Below are 18,392 nucleotides of genomic sequence, written 5' to 3' on the forward strand. Positions count from 1 at the left end.
TTTTTGGGAACTCTCTGGGCTTTCTGGATCTGGATGTCTGTCTCTTTCCCCAGGTTAGGGAAGTTTTCACAGCCATTATTTCTTCAGGTAAGTTTTCTGCTCCTTTTTCTCTCTCTCTTCTCCTTCTGGCACCCCTATAATGCAAATGTTTTTCTGCTTGAAGTCATTCCATAGGTACCTTGGGCTATCCTCACTTTTTTTCATCTTTTTTTTTTCTTTTTGCTGCTCTTGTTGGGTGAGTTCCACGGCCCTGTCTTCTAGATCACTGATTCTTTCTTCTGTTTTATCCAGTCTGCTGTTGAATCCCCCTAGTGTAATTTTCGGTTCAGTTATTGTATTCTTCAGCTCCATGACTTCTGTGTAGTACTTTCTTATATTTTCTGTCTCTTTATTGAAGTTCTCACTGTGTTTATGCATTCTTCTCCCACATTCAGTAAGCATCTTTATGACCATTACTTTGGACTCTTTATCAGGTAAATTACTTATCTCCATTTCATTAAGGTTTTTTTCCTTAGGTTTTATTTTATTCTTTCATTTGGAATATATTTCTCTGTTTCCTCATTTTGCTTAACTCTCTATTTTTGTTTCTATGTATTAGGTGAAGCAGCTACCTCTCCCAGTCTTGAAGGAGTGACCTTGTTTAGGAGATGAGCTTATCTTTCAACTTTGCCCTAGCTCTTGGTTGTCTCTCCAACCTTTGTGATTATCTAAGCAGCCTGATTTATTCTCAATAAGTCCCAGTCACTGAGGGTGTGCCAAGACCCCTCAGTGTTCCAAAGGGAGGGACCTTAGTCAGCATCTAGCTTCAGGCTGATTGGAAGCCATATCCTCAGGCAGCAGCTTTTAAAGTATGTCAACATACACAGTCCTGTGGGACTGCAGTTGTAAACTCTGCTGGCCTCCAGACCAGGAGATCTGAAGGTATCACCTGGGTGACAGTTGCAAAAATCAGGACTTCAGACAAGTTTATAAGCTCGTTTCTGGGAGGTACCAGAGAGCCATAGTGAAGCCAGGGAAGAGTGCAAAGATGGCATCTCCAGCCTCTGTTCCCTGAAAGCACCTCTGTAGCCTCTAGATTTGTGGCAAAGCTGAACCCTTCCCCTAAAGCTAGGACAAATAAATAGGCCTTTTTCACAGAAAGACTGGGGTGGGGGGCCAGTGTTTCAGTCTGCAGTCTGTGTAGTGCCATGGGGGTGGGAGCTTGTCAAGAACTGTCTCTCTTATTGTTACAGTCTCATGGGACTCAGGAATGCAGGCTGCCCTAGCCACCGGTGCCAGGCAATCAAGGAATGACCCCTGTGTAGACTACATGTGCCCACCAGCTTTAGCTAAGCAGCAAGAGAGTTCAGGGCCAGGGCATACCCACTAGCATTAGCAGGGCAGTAGGAGAGTGTAGGGCCAGGGTGCATCCACTGGCACAGCAGAGTAGAGGGAGAGCACAAAAATTGGCACCTGCTAGCACCTCTATCCCTGGAGAGAGTCCCAGTAGAGCTCCAGCCCTTCAGCAGATGCTTTAAGAGTAGCAAATGAATCTCTTTCACATACAGTCTAGGCAGTTTTCAAACTGCTGCTTTTGCACTGGTCCCCGGGGTGAGTGAGTCTGTGTGTAAACCCTTTAAGAAAAGTATCTCAGTTCCCTATAGCCCTTTGGGTCCCCTGGATGTGAGTCCCTTTGGTTTTCCAAGCCAGACATTTTGGAGGTCCATCTCTCCATTGCAGATCCAAAGGTTGCATGATGTGAGGCACGAACCCCTCACTCCTTAGTGAGAAGCTCCAGATTTGTGAGATGCCTCTGATTATAGGTCACTGTGCTGGGGGGTAGGGTTTGGCAGAACATATCTCTGCCTTTCCTACCCATCTCAGTGTGGCCCTTTTACCATTTCTTGTGAAGGAATTGTTCAGCTAATTTTCAAATCTTTCTCAGAGGGAATTGTTCCATATGTAGCTGTAGATTCCATGTGCCGATGGGAGGAGGTGAGTTCAGAATCTTCTTACAACAACATGTTGGACTGTACCTCCTCCAAACTAGTTATATTTCTCTTGATTGTTTCTGACGGTAGATGTAGTTTCGTAGATGTAGTTTGTCACTTTCTATTTTGTTGATACTTATAGTGTTTGTTCACTTAGGCGTTTTAAGAATTTTTCTCAAACAACTTGGGAGAAACCTTTCTCTTCTCTTCTCTCTTTTATAATTGAAGTATAGTTGATGTACAGTGTTATATAAGTTACAGGTGTACAATATAGTGATTCACAATTTTTAAAGGTTATACTCCATTTATAATTATAAGATATTGACTATATTCCCTGTTTTGTACAATATATCCTCGTATCTTATTTCATATATAATAGCTTGTACCTCTTAATCCCTTATGCCCATATTGCCCCTCCCCACTTCCCTCTCCCCACCGGTAACCACTAGTTTGTTTTCTGTATCTATGAGTCTGCTTCATCTTTGTTATATTCACCAGTTTTTTGTATTTTTCCACATATAAGTGATATATTCCACGTATAAGTGATATCATAGAGTATTTGTCTTTGTCTGACTTATTTCACTTAGCATAATGCTCTTCAAGTCCATTCATGTTGTTTCAAATGGCAAAATTTCATTCTTTTTTATGGCCTAGTAGTATTCCATTGTACATATATGTATGTATATATAGGTGTGTATATAGTTATAGATCACATCTTCTTTATCCATTCATCTGTTGATGGACACTTAGGTTGCTTCCATATCTTGGCAATTGTAAATAATGCTGTTATGAACGTTGGGGTACATGTATCTTTTCGAGTTAGTGTTTTCATTTCTTTTAGATATATACCCAGGAGTGGAATTTCTGGGTCATATGGTAGTGCTATTTTTGTTTTTTGAGAAACCTCCATACTGTTTTTGACAGTGGCTGCACCAATTTATATTCCCACTAACATTGTAAAAGATTTCCCTTTCCTCCATATCCTTGCCAACATTTGTTATTTGTAGACTTTTTGATGATAACCATTTTGACAGGTGTGAGTTGATACCTCATTGTGGTTTTGACTTGCCTGATGATTAGCAGTGTTGAGCATCTTTTCATGTGCCTGTGGGCTATCTGCATTTCCTCTTTGGAAAAATGTCTGTTCAGGTCTTCTGCCCATTTTTTAATTGGGTTGTGTTTTTTGGGGATATTAAGCTGTTTGAGCTGTATGTATATTTTGCATATTAATCCCTCATTGGCCTCATCATTTGCAAATATTTTCTCCCAGTTCATAGGTTGTCTTTTTGTTTTGTTTATGGTTTCCTTTGCTGTACAAAAGCTTTTAAGTTTAATTATGTCCGATTTATTTTTGTCTTTATTTCCATTACTCTAGAAGATGGATCCAAAAAAATATTGTTGTGATTCATGTCAAAGAATGTTTTGCCTATGTTTTCCTCTAGCAGTTTTAGAGTATCCCATCTTACACTTGGATCTTTAATCCATTTTGAGTTTATTTTTGCATATGGTATTAGAGAGTGTTCTAATTTCATTCTTTTGCATGTAGCTGTCCAGTTTTCCCGGCACCACTTACTGAAGAGACTGTCTTTTCTCCATTGTATATTCTTGCCTCCTTTGTCATAGATTAATTGGCCATAAGTGTGTGGGTTTATTTCTGGGCTCTCTATTCTGTTCCATTGATCTATGTGTCTGTTTTTGTGCCAGTACCATACTGTTTTGATTAGTGTAGCTTTGTAGTATAGTCTGAAGTCAGGGAATGTGATCCCTCCAGCTCTGTTCTTCTTTCTCAAGATTGTTTTGGCTATTTGGGATATTTTGTGTTTCCATACAAATTAAAAAAATTTTTGTTCTAGTTCTGTGAAAAATGTCCTTGGTATTTTGATAGGGATTGCATTGAATCTGTAGATTGCTTTGGGTAGTATGGTCATTTTAACAATATTAATTCTTCCAGCCCAATAACACAGTATATCTTTCCGTTTGTTTGTGTCATCTCCAATTTCTTTCATCAGTGACTTATAGTCTTCCAAGTACAGGTCTTTTACCTCCTTAGTAGGTTTATTCCTAGGTATTTTGTTCTTTTTGATGCAGTGGTAAATAGGATTGTTTCCTTAATTTCCCTTTCTGACAGTTCATTATTAGTGTATAGAAATGCAACAGATTTCTGTATATTAATTTTGTATCTTGCAGCCTTACCGAATTCATTGATGAACTCTAGTAGTTTTGTTTTCTGGTGGCAGGAATTTCTACATATATGTAGGATTTTCTACATATACTGTCATGTCATCTGCAAACAGTGACAGTTTTACTTCTTCCTTTCCAATTTGGATTCCTTTTATTTGTTTTTCTTGTCTGATTGCTGTAGCTAGGACTTCCAATACTATGTAGAATAAAAGTGACAAGACTAAGCATCCTTATCTTGCTCCTGATCTTAGAGGAAATGCTTTCACTTTATCTTCTCTTAAATGTAGGGTTCTAGCAGCTCTGAAACTAGCCCAAACATTTAGGATTACCGAATTATAGGATTCTAATTGCTGGCAAACAGAATGAATTAGATCTGTTCACCTAGATGCAAGTGAATCTTAGGTCACTCTGTTCCCTTAAAATATTTACTGCTTTATAATTTAGAAACAAGACATATTTCTCTTTTGCATATACTAAACTTGTACTAATAGCCTTATGTAATGGGAGTATTGTAAGAATTATTCCAGTTGCTATGAACAGAGTACAAAAAAAATCATTCCTGATGACATTCAGTGGACTTTACTAGTAGCTACTCCACAGAATTGCGTTTTCTGAGTTTAATGTTTTTGTTTTATTATAGTAATGGAAGTGATAGTAGTATTTTTTAAGTTATTGAAATACTTTGTATTTTCTGTCTTCCTTGTCCCTAACCCAGAAAATCCAGAAGAGATTATGTGGTGTGGTCGTTTGAAGTGCCATTTTGGAGAATGGTCAATTTCTAAGATTTCACCTTTCTAAAATATGACAGTTTTCACATTGAACTGCAAAAATCTGTTGGTTTGCACAGTTCTGAGTCAGGAAGTACTTAACTTGGTAGTTAAGGATCTTAGTACATCTTAGTAGACTGTATAGACCAACCTACACCTTATGTCTTATCAGATATACATTGGGGCCATCATTCCTCTGGGCGCAGCTGAGAAAGATGGTCGTCTCCGTGCAGCTGATGAGCTGATGTGCATTGATGGAATTCCTGTTAAAGGGAAATCACACAAACAAGTGCTAGACCTAATGACGACTGCTGCTCGAAATGGCCATGTGTTATTAACTGTCAGAAGAAAGATCTTCTACAGTGGTATGTGAACCTGTTCCTACTCTGATAAGTTAAAAAAGAAACAAAGAGACTTAGTCCACATTTTTGGGGAGTTTTTTTGGGGTTTTTTTTTTTTTTTTGCAGGTTATTTTATTATGTTTAATAGTATGTGAGATAACTCATTTGGTGTGATCCAAGGCCTCATTGTGGAAGGCCATGTAAGGTCAAAAGGATTCAGAAATAATACTACTACTATCAAAAAAGAGAAATAAATTTTGGGCCTCTGTATTAAGATTATATTAATATATATTGATGAATTTGCCAATGTGGCATTGTAGATTGGAGTATCAGCTTCAATCTGTTTTCTGAAAAACAAAGTTATTTAGTCATACCAAGATATCCTGTTAGCTGAATATCAAAAGATTTTGGATCCTGATGATCCTAAATATTCAAAGAGGACAAAATGTTTCTACTTGACAAGTTTTAGTATAATATAATTTAACATTTGAGTGCTTACCATGTCCCAGACATATTGATTTTTTTACTTACACTTTACAACACTATGATGTAAACACTATCATTATTCTACTTACTCACAGAAAGGTTGAGAAACACATAGGTGGTAGGTAGTAGGACCAGGATTAAAACAGGTAGTTTAATTACAGAGCCTGGGGTCTAAACCATTACACTAGGGTATGAAAATCTCATGTATTTTCTCTTCAATAATTTTGTGAATATTAAGTAGAAATTTTTAAAAGTGAATTCTTGCCACTTAAAAATTTTTAAAAGACAACCCTGTGGCACCACAAGAGTGTAAGCCTCATGTAGTTTGGGAGTTTCATCCATTTAGTTATGTGCTGTGTCCCCAGTATTTAGAAGAATGCCTGCCTGGCACAGGGTGGACATTAAAAAAATTTGTCGACTTGATGAATAGTTGCATTACTCTTAAAAATGAGGCACCGTGTTTTTGATTGCAATGTCCAAAGTAAAGGCCCAGGGACTTCCCTCATGGTCCAGTGGTTAAGACTCCCTGCTCCCAATGCAGGGGCCCAGGTTCGATCCCTGGTCAGGGAACTAGATCTTGCTTGCTGCAACTAAGGCTGCATTGCTGAAACTAAAGATCCCTCATGCCACAACTAAAAGATCCCGCACGCAGCAACGAAGATCCCACGTGCTGCAGCTAAGACCTGGCACAGCCAAATAAATAAATAAATTACCACAAAGTAAAGGCCTACCTCCCTTCCTAAATATCAGGTATTCCGTGATGCATACAGATTTTAATGCAGTTTTGCCTCCATTTGGTTGTGCTGAAGTCAGAACATAACTACACAGAGTAAAAAATGTGATGCTATACAACTAGAGGTTGGCTCCCTCCTGGAAAGCATCATGAAGAAGTTTCATAGTAGTTTGATATTACTGGAAGCATTTTAGCTAATTCATTCTAATCATGCATTATATCAAAAAGAACCTTTCTTTTTATTAATGATTGGATGTTGGTGACACTTTGTCGAGATGCAAAAACGTATTCTCAGAATCACATAGATTTTGACCCAAAGAGGCCTTGTAAATGCATATTCATCGATAGCAGTGTGTTGTGGTTGTTGTTTATGATGTTTTGTATCAAATTATGGCACAAAACTTGCTCTTTTTTTGAAATCAGTTAGGACTAACTTGTGTCATTCTTTCTCACATTCTGATGTTATCTTGAATAGGAGAAAAAGGTGTAGATTAACTGCCCATTTGCTAGGAATTCCATATGACCTAATCTATGCCTAGGAGAGTTTGCCGTTCATGTGGACAGCTTGTTGTATGCCTGAGAACTGCTAATGGTTAACTCATCTGGTATCACCCATCAGGAACCTGCAGTTGTAAAACACATTGTAAAAGATAAATTCTGTGTAGATGGCAAACTGTTCTCAACCTGTAACGGGCAGCATCTCTATCCTGATGCAGTGACCTCTCAGATGTCATGAGTGTCAGGCACTGCACTAAATATTATATTTAAAGTTGATTTTAAAAGGAAGTTTACTATGTTGTTATTCATTATCAACTTTTTAAAAAATTACTGGTCCAGGTTAAAAACCTTGCTGGAATTAAAATAATTTCAAGAAGAATTTTTTTACTATCAAATTTCACAGAAGCTTTGAAAAACTTCCTTTAAAGTGAGGTAACATTTTGCGTTTTTCCAACTATGTCCTTAAAGTGCATTTAAGAAGTCAGCTGGACTGCTGCCGCCTACATCTGCACTCAAATTAGGTCCAGAGCTCACGTCGGTGGAGGTCCTGCTTTTCTATTCTTTATGTTATTAGAAACTAAATTTTCTTGTGAAAGGCTTAGCACAAAAACACTTTCGTTATCAAAAGTTATGATATTCCAGAAATATCAAAATTGATCATGTTTATTATAGAGAAACAACCTGAGGATGACAGCTCTCAAGCCTTCCTTTCAACACAGAATGGCTCTCCCCGCCTGAACCGAGCAGAGGTCCCAGCCAGGCCTGCTCCCCAGGAGGCCTATGATGTTGTCTTGCACCGAAAAGAAAATGAAGGATTTGGCTTTGTCATTCTCACTTCCAAAAGCAAGCCACCTCCAGGAGGTAAGGGCTCCTATGTCCTGCTGTCCCTCCCTATAATTCCAGTTTTCTGAGTTGCCTGCTGGGGTTTATGAAACTAGTTAGGAATCATGTATTGATATAAATTGCCTCAGAGAGTTATCTTTTTTAAAAATGCGGAATATTTTCTTTATTTTCAAAATTAGGTAATCTGGGGACTTCCCTGGTGGTCCAGTAGTTAAGATTTCACCTTCTAATGCAGGGAGTGTGGGTTCAATCCTTGATCGGGGAGCTAAGACCCCACATGTCTCACAGCCAAAAAGTCAAAACATAAAACACAAAAAATTCAATAAAGACTTTAAAAATGGTCCACATCAAGAAAAAAATTTAAAACTTTAAAAAAAAAAAAGGAAATTGACTGTATTAGAAAAAAAAAATTAGGTAATCTGAATCAAACCTTCCAGGCTTCAGGTTTAGCTGTCTATCTCAGATTCCATAAAATAAGTCTTATTAGTAGCTTGGTTTGCATCAAGATTATATTGTGGCAGTATATCAGGGATGTGACCTAATTCCTTTAGTGAAAGGACAATGCTGAATTTTTAAAATTATGGGGGCATAGGTTTTTTTTTCAAATTAGGGGAAATCGTGTATGCAGAAATGAATTAAATGCTAGAAACAGTTGAGAAGAAGTAAAACAGATTACCAGAAAAATCTTGACCCAAATATGTCTTAAATAGTCCTTTCATGTTATTTAATAATAATTGCCATATTCCAGCTATAAAGCGACCTTGTTGAATAAGAGACATTCTTACCTTATATGCTTCATTGAAAGGTAAAAATTTTGTCAGAACCTTGAAAAATTAAATATCCTGAACCCAGCTTAACAGAATATTGTCATCTGAGAAGGATGAGTATGTGTATTAATTCCCTCAACAAAGGAGGAATTACCTCTAGTATGTTCAGGGCTGTTATGATTCAGCAAATTAAATATTTGTCATGTCTTTATGTTTCTAAGAAATAATCATATTTAAATATAATTGTAAAATCCAAATGAATATAAGATGAGAACCAGCAAATTAATATTTATGTATTTTGCTAGTCTGGTAGCTTTATTTTTCCAAGTCAAGTGATAAAAATCTTTGACCACATGAAAATACATTCTTGCCTTTGCCAGTGGATTTGATTATATCTTGGGTAGTGAGATCCTTTTAGACTAGATGGTCACTAAAACCTTAGTAAAAAAAGAAAACACTTTCAGTAAAGTGTTGTGAGCCAAACCAATTTGCAAAAATCTTGCTAGAATTAATGCAGTTGTGTAGAGGAAGAAGATTCCGTGACATGGATGAGTTATTACTATAGTATCAGGTCACTGCTCACTGATACTAGTTTCCATTTTCCAAAAACCGTTGCTATGGTAACGCTTGGAACTGGAACTGTCACTGATGCTTTGAGGATGATTATGTGGCCTGTGTCAGAAAAATAAAAGGAAGCAGCATTTAGGTGGATTTTATTTTGTATCATTGGTTATTTGTTTTTCAAAATACTGATTTCCATTTTAGATAATCATATTCTCATTCTAATACCATGCAATAATCCCAAGCATTCAGATTAACAAAAATAGTGAAAGATTATTACTCAGCATGATAGATGCTAACCACTTTTCATATTGAGGATACTCCTTTTCTAGCACCACAAAAATTAGGTGACAGTCTAGTGTTCACCATAAAACTAGGAGATATAGAGGAATTCAGTAAAATAAATTATGTTACTTAAATATGTTTAACATATTTTTATACTTGTTTGTTTAAAATTTATATTATTATACTTCAATACATTATATATTAAATATTTTATTTGTGTATATTTATTTGTTTATATTTGAATTTTTAAAATCTTTTTATATGTATTTGTTTAAATTTCTTCTTACTATTTTGATAGTTTTACATACCATAGATGCTAGATCTCTGTATAAAACAGTATCATTAAGTTCTGGGCTTTGTAATCAGACAAACTTGGATTCTAGACCGCTTATGTCTTTTAATAGCTGTCTGATCTTGGGCACATTACTTAGCCTCCAAGAGCTCCAGTTTCCACTGTGAAATGAGGATGATGATAACACTTCCTGTCTCGTGTGTTTGTGAGGATTAAAGGAGATACCACATGTGAAGCCCTTTGCCTGGACCTTCAATAAATACTAGCTGCTGTTGCTTGTTGTAGTTTCTGCTACCATTGTCATCATCATTATTTATAAAATTGCCACTGCCTCTTGACCTTTTTTTTTTTAAAGAAACGTTAAAAAGTTTATCAATATTTGAGTAATGAGATGGGAAAGAAAGCCCAATTAAAATGTAAGATTGAGGCAGCAACTAATGGTGGCAGGAAATGAGTGTTTGCAGCTTATTAATTATCAGCCTGAATGGTAAATTAGGCTTAGGTTGTCAACGAATTTTATATAAAGTACTTGAGATTTTCAGTCATGGAGCAAAACCAGAATTCGTAATTTCACTGAAGTGCTAGTTAATAATCTCACAAAATTCTGAGACCTGCAAGCATTCTTCTTGGAACTCCGTTTATCTCTTATAGCTAGAAGGATCCTGGGGTAAGCTTGCACGTGGCGCTTTCTCTCACAGAGACTGGGCAGTTGCTGCAAACTGCATAACAAAGTTTGGTTTAGAAAAGAGTTAGCACAGGTGAAAAGGCCAGAAACCTGTCTGTCAGAATAGATCATTCTTTATGGATCTTGTCTTGGTATAGATTGGTATTCTGCACAGTGTAGATTGTTGGGGGTTTTTTCCCTTCTGCCGAAATGTATTTACTGCTGACATTTGTCACAAAACGAGTTCCCAGTAGCACCTCTAATACAAGTTATAAAATTCTAAGATTCTCTACTGTTGACTTTTTCAAAGATCAGGGATCCAGGCCTAGCATCCTTCTTGCCCTGGACCCAGTTTGTGTCAGAGCTACATGAATGAAGTACTTAGAAAAGACCTCTACTGAAGATGAAAAGGACTTGGCTAGTTTTTGCATTGCCAGTACTTCAGAGGTTTTAGTGTTTGTTATTATATACTTTTCAGTTCTGGTTGCAAAGGATTTCTTTGAGAAGGGGACATTTCCAGTTACTGTCCTTTATTTTCCTGAAAAGAAATGTTTTAAGAGCACTGAAGTGATCCCAGCAGCTGGACAAGCCAGTCTGTGAGACAGATTTAGGCCAAGATGATTGAAGACGGATAAATTGGCTTTATGGCAGATGCCTATAGAGTTTGTATATACCAACAACAAGGCAGGACTTAGATGTTTCCTTAGCCATGCAGTTACTTTGAAAACTTCCCAGTCTATTCAGAGAATGTTCAGAAGTTATCTTTCTACTGGTCTGCTATTTTTAGCTGTTTTGTTGGTGCTGCTATAAATGTCAAGAAAATAACAATCTGACTACTTTTATCTTCTCTCACCTCGACGATTAACCCTTTGTGAAGGTCTGTACCAAGATTTGCCAATTCCTTTTGACCACATTGCTCACAGGATGAGAAAGGAACCACTGAGACATCAGAGATTCATGTTGTTTGATGCTTTCCCAAGTCAGTGTTCCAGGGAGCTGAATGATTTTCTTCTCGGGGGATCTGGAATGAACACTGTATACAAGTAAATCTCTTCTAAGAAGGAGAGTAACTAAGATATTGATTTAGAAGGTCACCACAGGGCCACTATGTGATTCTCCTTATGTTTCTGATGTGCCATCTGTTGTACTATCAGGGCAATCAGCTCATGCTGCCTGGCACAGGACATGGCCCATGCTGCTCTGGAGCTTTTCTAATTAGTTTGTTTATAGGGAAAATGGTATAATAAGTGCTTGATATAATTCAGAGCTAAAAGGCACTTGCTTCCAACAGTGACTTCCTCATTTTTAAGATAAAGTCTCCCAATGTATAATCCTAGAAGAGCCAAGGAATGGCACTCACTGTCCATGGGGACATAAATCATGGCCGAGAATAACTTCCAGTCCAAATGAAGGTCTATTAAAATGGCCCTAACATACACCTAGATAGAATTCAGAAATACTAGTAAGAAGCCCATTTTACTATGGAAATTAAACATAATCACAGTGCCATTTTAAAATATTAAATTATCCTTATTCATAACAATAAGGCTCCATATTCAGCAGGAGCTCAAGTGTCTGATAATTTACTGACCTAGGCAAAGAAATTCTTAGAGAACATAGAAGGAACGTTTGTTTCTCAATACGAATTCCCCTTATTAAATGGTGAAAGATATTTTGATAAAATTTCCTGAATGTCTTGAGAACTCATTTTAAGGCTTAATAACAGTGAAGTGTCATAATAGTTATTCTAAGAAAGTCTTTAGCATTATGCTAGAGATATAATAGAACTGCAGAGAGTGTCTTTGCAAACATCTTAGATTCAGCTTTGTGCATTCAGGGTATGATTTTATCCATAAGCCAAATAATCTTAATGTTAAACATTAATGTTCTAATTCCACTCCGCTTTCCTGATTTTTAAAAAAATCTAAAGGCATTAAATAAAAGGAATTAATTTTGCTCTAGAAATAAGTATGATTCATTTTAATGATCAGTCATTTCACTGTAACTGGATTTCTGACCAATCTGAGTCCTAAACTTGATTTGAATGGCATTTATTTACAAGATTCCTTGTGGGAGTAAATGCCCCTTCAACAGAACCAAAGATAATCTCATTGTAGCAGTTTCTAAAATAGCCAAAAACATGATGCAGCCTAAACAGCCAACAACAAACAAGAAACATGAGATATTCTCATAAGTATCACTGAGGTCAGTAGCTTTTAAACTGGATCATTAAGATGACATTATAAAAATTGGAAAAAGGTTTCTGGTAAGTGGAAAGAAGCAAAGAGGTTTATATGCTATGATTGCAACTATGTAAAGAGTATTTACAAGGAGTGGAAGATAATATGAAAGTTGCATTTGGATAGGATGATCACAGGTGGTGGTTTTTTGATATATCTTTAAAGAATTTTCTTTGACATTATTATGTTGAATTTTTGATGATGATGATGATGATGATGATGATGATGATAAATCCAACACTCCAAGATATGTTAAATAATTGAAAAACCTGGGGATTTTTTTCCCATAGTTATTCCTCATAAAATTGGCCGAGTCATAGAAGGAAGTCCAGCTGATCGCTGTGGGAAGCTGAAAGTTGGAGATCATATCTCTGCAGTGAATGGGCAGTCCATTGTTGAATTGTCCCATGATAACATTGTTCAGCTGATCAAAGATGCCGGTGTCACCGTCACACTAACAGTCATTGCTGAAGAAGGTAAGGAACCAGTAGACCTGCCTTCCCCAAACTGATCTGAGGGACACAGAGCCTGTAGAAGGCAGTTGCTTCCTCCAGCATTGCCAGAACCACTGCAGCGATAGAACCATTTATACGCCCTGGAGTCTCATTTTTTACCTTTTCCATTTAATGAATTTAAAAGACAGTTTATTATAAAGTTGTCAGTAGCTCAAGAAAAATAATACAGCTAGTGAGTGGTGGCCATTTATTTATGTGCTGGAGGAGCAAGCACCCAGAGCAAAAGACATTGGTAATACTTTGCAGATCTTATTTTCTTAAAATAATGTCTTAAGTCTCTGCTTGAGTGAGAGAAAATCCTCTAAAGAGTTCCAAAAAAGTCACTGTTGATATCAAGCCTTTCATGTCAGGCCCGTGCCATAGTGTGCCTTGTCTCGCAGGCAGGGCTTCGTTCTGGTAGCTGCTTTACAAATGGGGGAAGGGGAGTGCATCGGAATGGCCAGTAAATAGGGCATAAAACGTACGTAGTGTCTTGCCTTGCTTTAATCTTGTCTTGCCTTTGATCATTAAGAATTTCTAATTAGGAACCATTTTTGAATAGCACCAGTTCATGGTCTTTGTTTATGTATTACAAGGTAGCTGTTAAATAATGCTCATCTCATTTTTCCTGATTTTGTAAAACTTACGAGAAGCCAAAAGCAACAGAATTGCGAAGGGTCAGTCTTTCATGTTAAAATTCCTTGCACCGTAATGTGTGTTCATGTCTCCCATGCCCCCCGTGATCCTCTAATCTAGTCAGTTTTCAGGTCTTTTAATTTTTGATCCTTCCTTCCTTTTCCCTTCCTCCTGTACCACTCACATACCTTTGTATCTAAGGTACTACATAAATCTCCCCTCTGTCCAAGATTCTGTAGGGGGATTTCTTTGTGGACACGAGTTCGTCTGGCTGCTCTCGGAGGCCCCTTCTCATTCTAAGACACTGTGACATCCCTGCCTCTGCTCTTTTCCCTTCTCTAGCCTGTTCTGCACTCTGCCCAGACTCTGCCCCAGACTGATGATTCTTCCTTCTAAAGTCCTCTTCAGTGCAAGCTCCAGTGCTTCCCCGCTCTCTGCACAGAAAGTGTTTTATGATTTTGTTCCCAGCATGCCCTTTTTTTTTTTTTTTTTTTTTTTGGCGGTACGCGGGCCTCTCACTGTTGTGGCCTCTCCCGTTGCGGAGCACAGGCTCCGGGACACACAGGCTCAGCGGCCATGGCTCACGGGCCTAGCTGCTCTGCGGCCTATGGGATCTTCCTGGACCAGGGCACGAACCCGCATCCCCTGCATCGGCAGGCGGACTCTCAACCACTGCGCCACCAGGGAAGCCCCCCAGCCTGTCTTTTAAATTTACCTCCCAGTTCTTTCCAAATTCTCTCTCTCTTTCTCTTTTTCCAGATCCTCTCTTGAACTGGTCCTCATTGGCCTCTGTGCACATGGGCTTCCTCCCCCAGTCCCATAGCACTCCTTATCTCTGCAATTCACTGAGCACTATTACATCACTATCTCCCTATTAAAGGATCTGCTCTTTGAATACAAAGAAAATGTTACCAATTGACTAGGATACTTGCTAGGCACTCAGTAAATATTTTTTTGAATGAAGGAATGAGTAAATGGATGAATAAGTGAATGAGCAAAGTAAGAGTCAGGAGATTTTCAGTTCTATGCCAATACCTAGCAGAGGCAATATAAGCCTAATAGAAGAAGTAAGCTTTTGACTGACAAGAGTTCACTGACACCTATTAGCTAGTTGTCTGACCTTAAACAAGCCACTTAACATTTCTAACCTTCAGTTTTTAATCTGTAGGGTGGGAATAAGATATCTATTTCAGGATCACTGTGAAAATTAAAGGTGAAAATGTACATAATCTGCATAAATACCCTAAGGTGCTCATCTAGTGATAGCTGTCATTATCTTACCATTATCTTACTTATCTTTGCATGGCTGCCTCCCTCACTCATTGCCTAAGGCAATAATAATATTTAAGAAGCACTTACTATGTGGCAGCTATTGTCCTAAGTACTTTACATCTGCTAAATCATTTAATCCTCACACTAACCCTAGTTAGTGTGCACTATTAATGTCCCATTCTATAGGCGAGGAAATGAGCCACAGAGCAGTTAGAGAACTTGCCCCAGTCATAAAACTAGTGACAGAACAAGTATTTGAATACAGGCTCTAGGCTCTAGAATCTGTGCTCCTAACTGCTGTGCCTTCCCTAACTAATCATGGTATCTAAAATAGCCCTCCCCCTGCCTGACCCAGTCTTCCCTTACTCAGCTTTACTTTTTTAAAAAATTTAATTTAATTATTAATTAAAAAAATGTTTATTGAAGTATAGTTGATTTACAAAATCATGTTAGTTTTACAGGTACAGCACAGTGATTCAGTTATATATATATATATATATATATTCCTTTTCAGATTCTTTTCCCTTATAGATTATTACAAAATATTGAGTATAGTTCCCTGTGCTATACAATAGGTCCTTGTTGATTATCTATTTTATATATAGTAGTGTGTATATGTTAATCCCAACCTCCTAATTTATCCCTCCCCTATCCCCCTTCCCCTTTGGTAACTCTAAGTTTGTTTTCTATATCTGTGAGTCTCTTTCTGTTTTTCAGCTTTACTTCTCTTCATTGTACTTATCTGTACCTGAGGTTATTGAACTATGAGTTTATTTGTTTATTGTCGTCTCCCCTACTAGAATGTAAAGTCATAAGATTCATGAAGTTAGAGATTTTGTCATGTTTGGTGCTAAATCCCAAGGGCCTAAAACAGTGTTAACCACATAGTACGTGCTCAATCAAATTTTTTGAATGAAGGCTTATTGTTACTTAATATGATTTTGGTAAGATTTCTTTTTTTAAAAAATAAATTTATTTATTTATTTATTTTTGGCTGTGTTGGGTCTTCGTTTCTGTGCGAGGGCTCTCTCTAGTTGCAGCAAGCGGGGGCCACTCTTCATCGCGGTGCGCGGGCCTCTCACTGTCGCAGCCTCTCTTGTTGAGGAGCACAGGCTCCAGACACTCAGCCTCAGTAGTTGTGGCTCACAGGCTTAGTTGCTCCGTGGCATGTGGGATCTTCCCAGACCAGGGCTCGAACCCGTGTCCCCTGCATTAGCAGGCAGGTTCTCAACCACTGCGCCACCAGGGAAGCCGTGGTAAGATTTCTTTATCTCAGTTTCTTTACCATGATCTCTTTGGCCTGCTTTTTATCTTTAAATTCTGTTCCGTGACCCACAAAGAAAAGCAGGCCTCAGTGCCACAGGGTTGTGACATTTCAGGGTTGTTCTGAGAATGATGTATGTAGTGCACTTATATCACCATGCTTGGCAGTAGTGATAGAAGCTGCTAGAAGTAGTGGAACTAGCAGTAGTATACATCAGTGTTTCTCAAACCATATATAGAAGCATCAGTGGTTTTCTTCCCAGTTCATCACAGACCAGCATTTTTGTAAAATTCAATAAAAATTAAATGAAAATGAAAATTATTCTGTTGAATCATTATAGAATTAAAAAATTTTTACTCTCAGTATCAGTATGCATCTTATTGCTGACTGACTAACGGACCACACTTTAAGTAGTCTTGAGACAGAGAAAGAAGTGGTCTTTCTACTGCTGAATGATATTAGTATAATTTTTTTTCAAAATTACCCTTTATTGTTGATGGTGTTTTCGAGAGGTTGTCCAAAATTACTCAGTTGTTTTTCTTCCGTTTAAAAATTAACTTTGGGGGGCTTCCCTGGTGGCGCAGTGGTTGAGAGTCCGCCTGCCGATGCAGGGGACACGGGTTCGTGCCCCGGTCTGGGAAGATCCCACATGCCGCAGAGCGGCTAGGCCCGTGAGCCATGGCTGCTGGGCCTGCATGTCCAGAGCCTGTGCTCCGCAACGGGAGAGGCCACAGCAGTGAGAAGCCCACGTAATGCAAAAAAAAAAAAAAAAAAAAAAAAAAAAAAAAAAAAATTAACTTTGGGGCTTCCCTGGTGGCGCAGTGGTTGAGATTCCGCCTGCCGATGCAGGGGACATGGGTTCGTGCCCCGGTCTGGGAAGATCCCACATGCCGCGGAGCGGCTGGGCCTGTGAGCCATGGCCGCTGAGCCTGCGCGTCCGGAGCCTGCGCGTCCGGAGCCTGTGCTCCGCAACGGGAGAGGCCACAACAGTGAGAGGCCCGCGTACTGCAAAAAAAAATAATACATTAAAAAAATAATAATAAAAATAAAAATAAAAATTAACTTTGGAATTCCCTGGCAGTCCAGTGGTTAGAACTCCGAGCTTTCACTGCCGAGAGCTGGGGTTCAATCCCTGGTCTGGGAAATAAGATCCCACAAGCTGCTTGGCACGGCAAAAAAAAAAAAAAAAAAAAAATTAACTTTGACATTCTGGCCCAAATACTTCTGGACTTGTCTTCTGGACAATCTTAAGATTTCTTATATAATGCCAATCAGTGTTTACAAAAAGTGGAAGAGTGGCGGGAAACACCCTAGCAGATCCATGCTTTAAAGTGTTATTTCATATGTAGGTGCAACCTCTTAAAATACAATCACATTTGACATGTAAAATCACATTTCAATGATTACACCTTATTTTTACTATACTCTAAGTTTTATTAAACTGTGGGAACATTTAGAATCTCTTACTTTTCTCAGGTAAATTAGAAAGTGTCCCTTCTGTCCCATTCATGGAGTTCGTAAGACATCCAAGCTTCTCTGAAGTCTGTCAATTGCACTAAAGAGTCAAATGAATACTTACAGCTCTACAGCTGTTTTCAGAAATCACGCATTCAGATCGCTACCTCAGAGCTGCTTTCCATCCCATGTGATACTGCTCCCCGCCTCTCCATAAGCCATTCACTGTAAATCAATAAAAGACAGTTACCTGGAAAAAGAAAACTTGTTTGCTTCACCTTCTTTTCCCCCTTTTGCTAGATATGATTCAGTCTCTGTTCTTATTTTGCCAAGTTCCCAAGTCAAGTGTCGTGTGTGGTATAAAACTCTCAAAGACATTCAGGACTCGGGACTCCCCCTGCTGTGTGGCATTCCCACGACACTGCCACCTCTTCACCAGGGCAGCTCCTTTTCAAGTCTAGAGCATAAACTGACTCAGCCTGCTTGTTCTTGCTTATTGGAAAGAAATCTTTAAATTGTATGATTTTTTAAAATTGATTCCTAATGTTGTGTCAGGTCTTGTTCATTTCATTTTTAAGAGTGAACACAAGTTCCCAAAGGCTACCAAGGGCTGTGTTAGAATGGTTCTGGTAGTGTTGCCATC

The 18,392-nt window shown here is 38.3% G+C and overlaps 1 protein-coding gene across 2 annotated transcripts in view; it reads left to right on the forward strand.

Moving 5' to 3' along the window:
* MAGI3 (membrane associated guanylate kinase, WW and PDZ domain containing 3) overlaps positions 1–18,392 on the forward strand; it is a gene marked incomplete at its 5' end in the record, with an annotated part of 282,350 nt that overhangs the window by 245,435 nt on the left and 18,523 nt on the right. For both annotated transcript variants that reach the window (XM_079724347.1, XM_079724348.1), the window contains 3 exons: positions 5,091–5,283; positions 7,649–7,837; positions 12,919–13,104. In XM_079724347.1, the coding sequence (XP_079580473.1) occupies positions 5,091–5,283; positions 7,649–7,837; positions 12,919–13,104 (568 nt within the window). The remainder of the gene's footprint in view (positions 1–5,090; positions 5,284–7,648; positions 7,838–12,918; positions 13,105–18,392) is intronic.

The sequence above is a fragment of the Hyperoodon ampullatus genome (genome assembly GCF_949752795.1).
Source record: "Hyperoodon ampullatus genome assembly, chromosome: 2".
NCBI classification, from domain to species: domain Eukaryota; kingdom Metazoa; phylum Chordata; class Mammalia; order Artiodactyla; family Ziphiidae; genus Hyperoodon; species Hyperoodon ampullatus.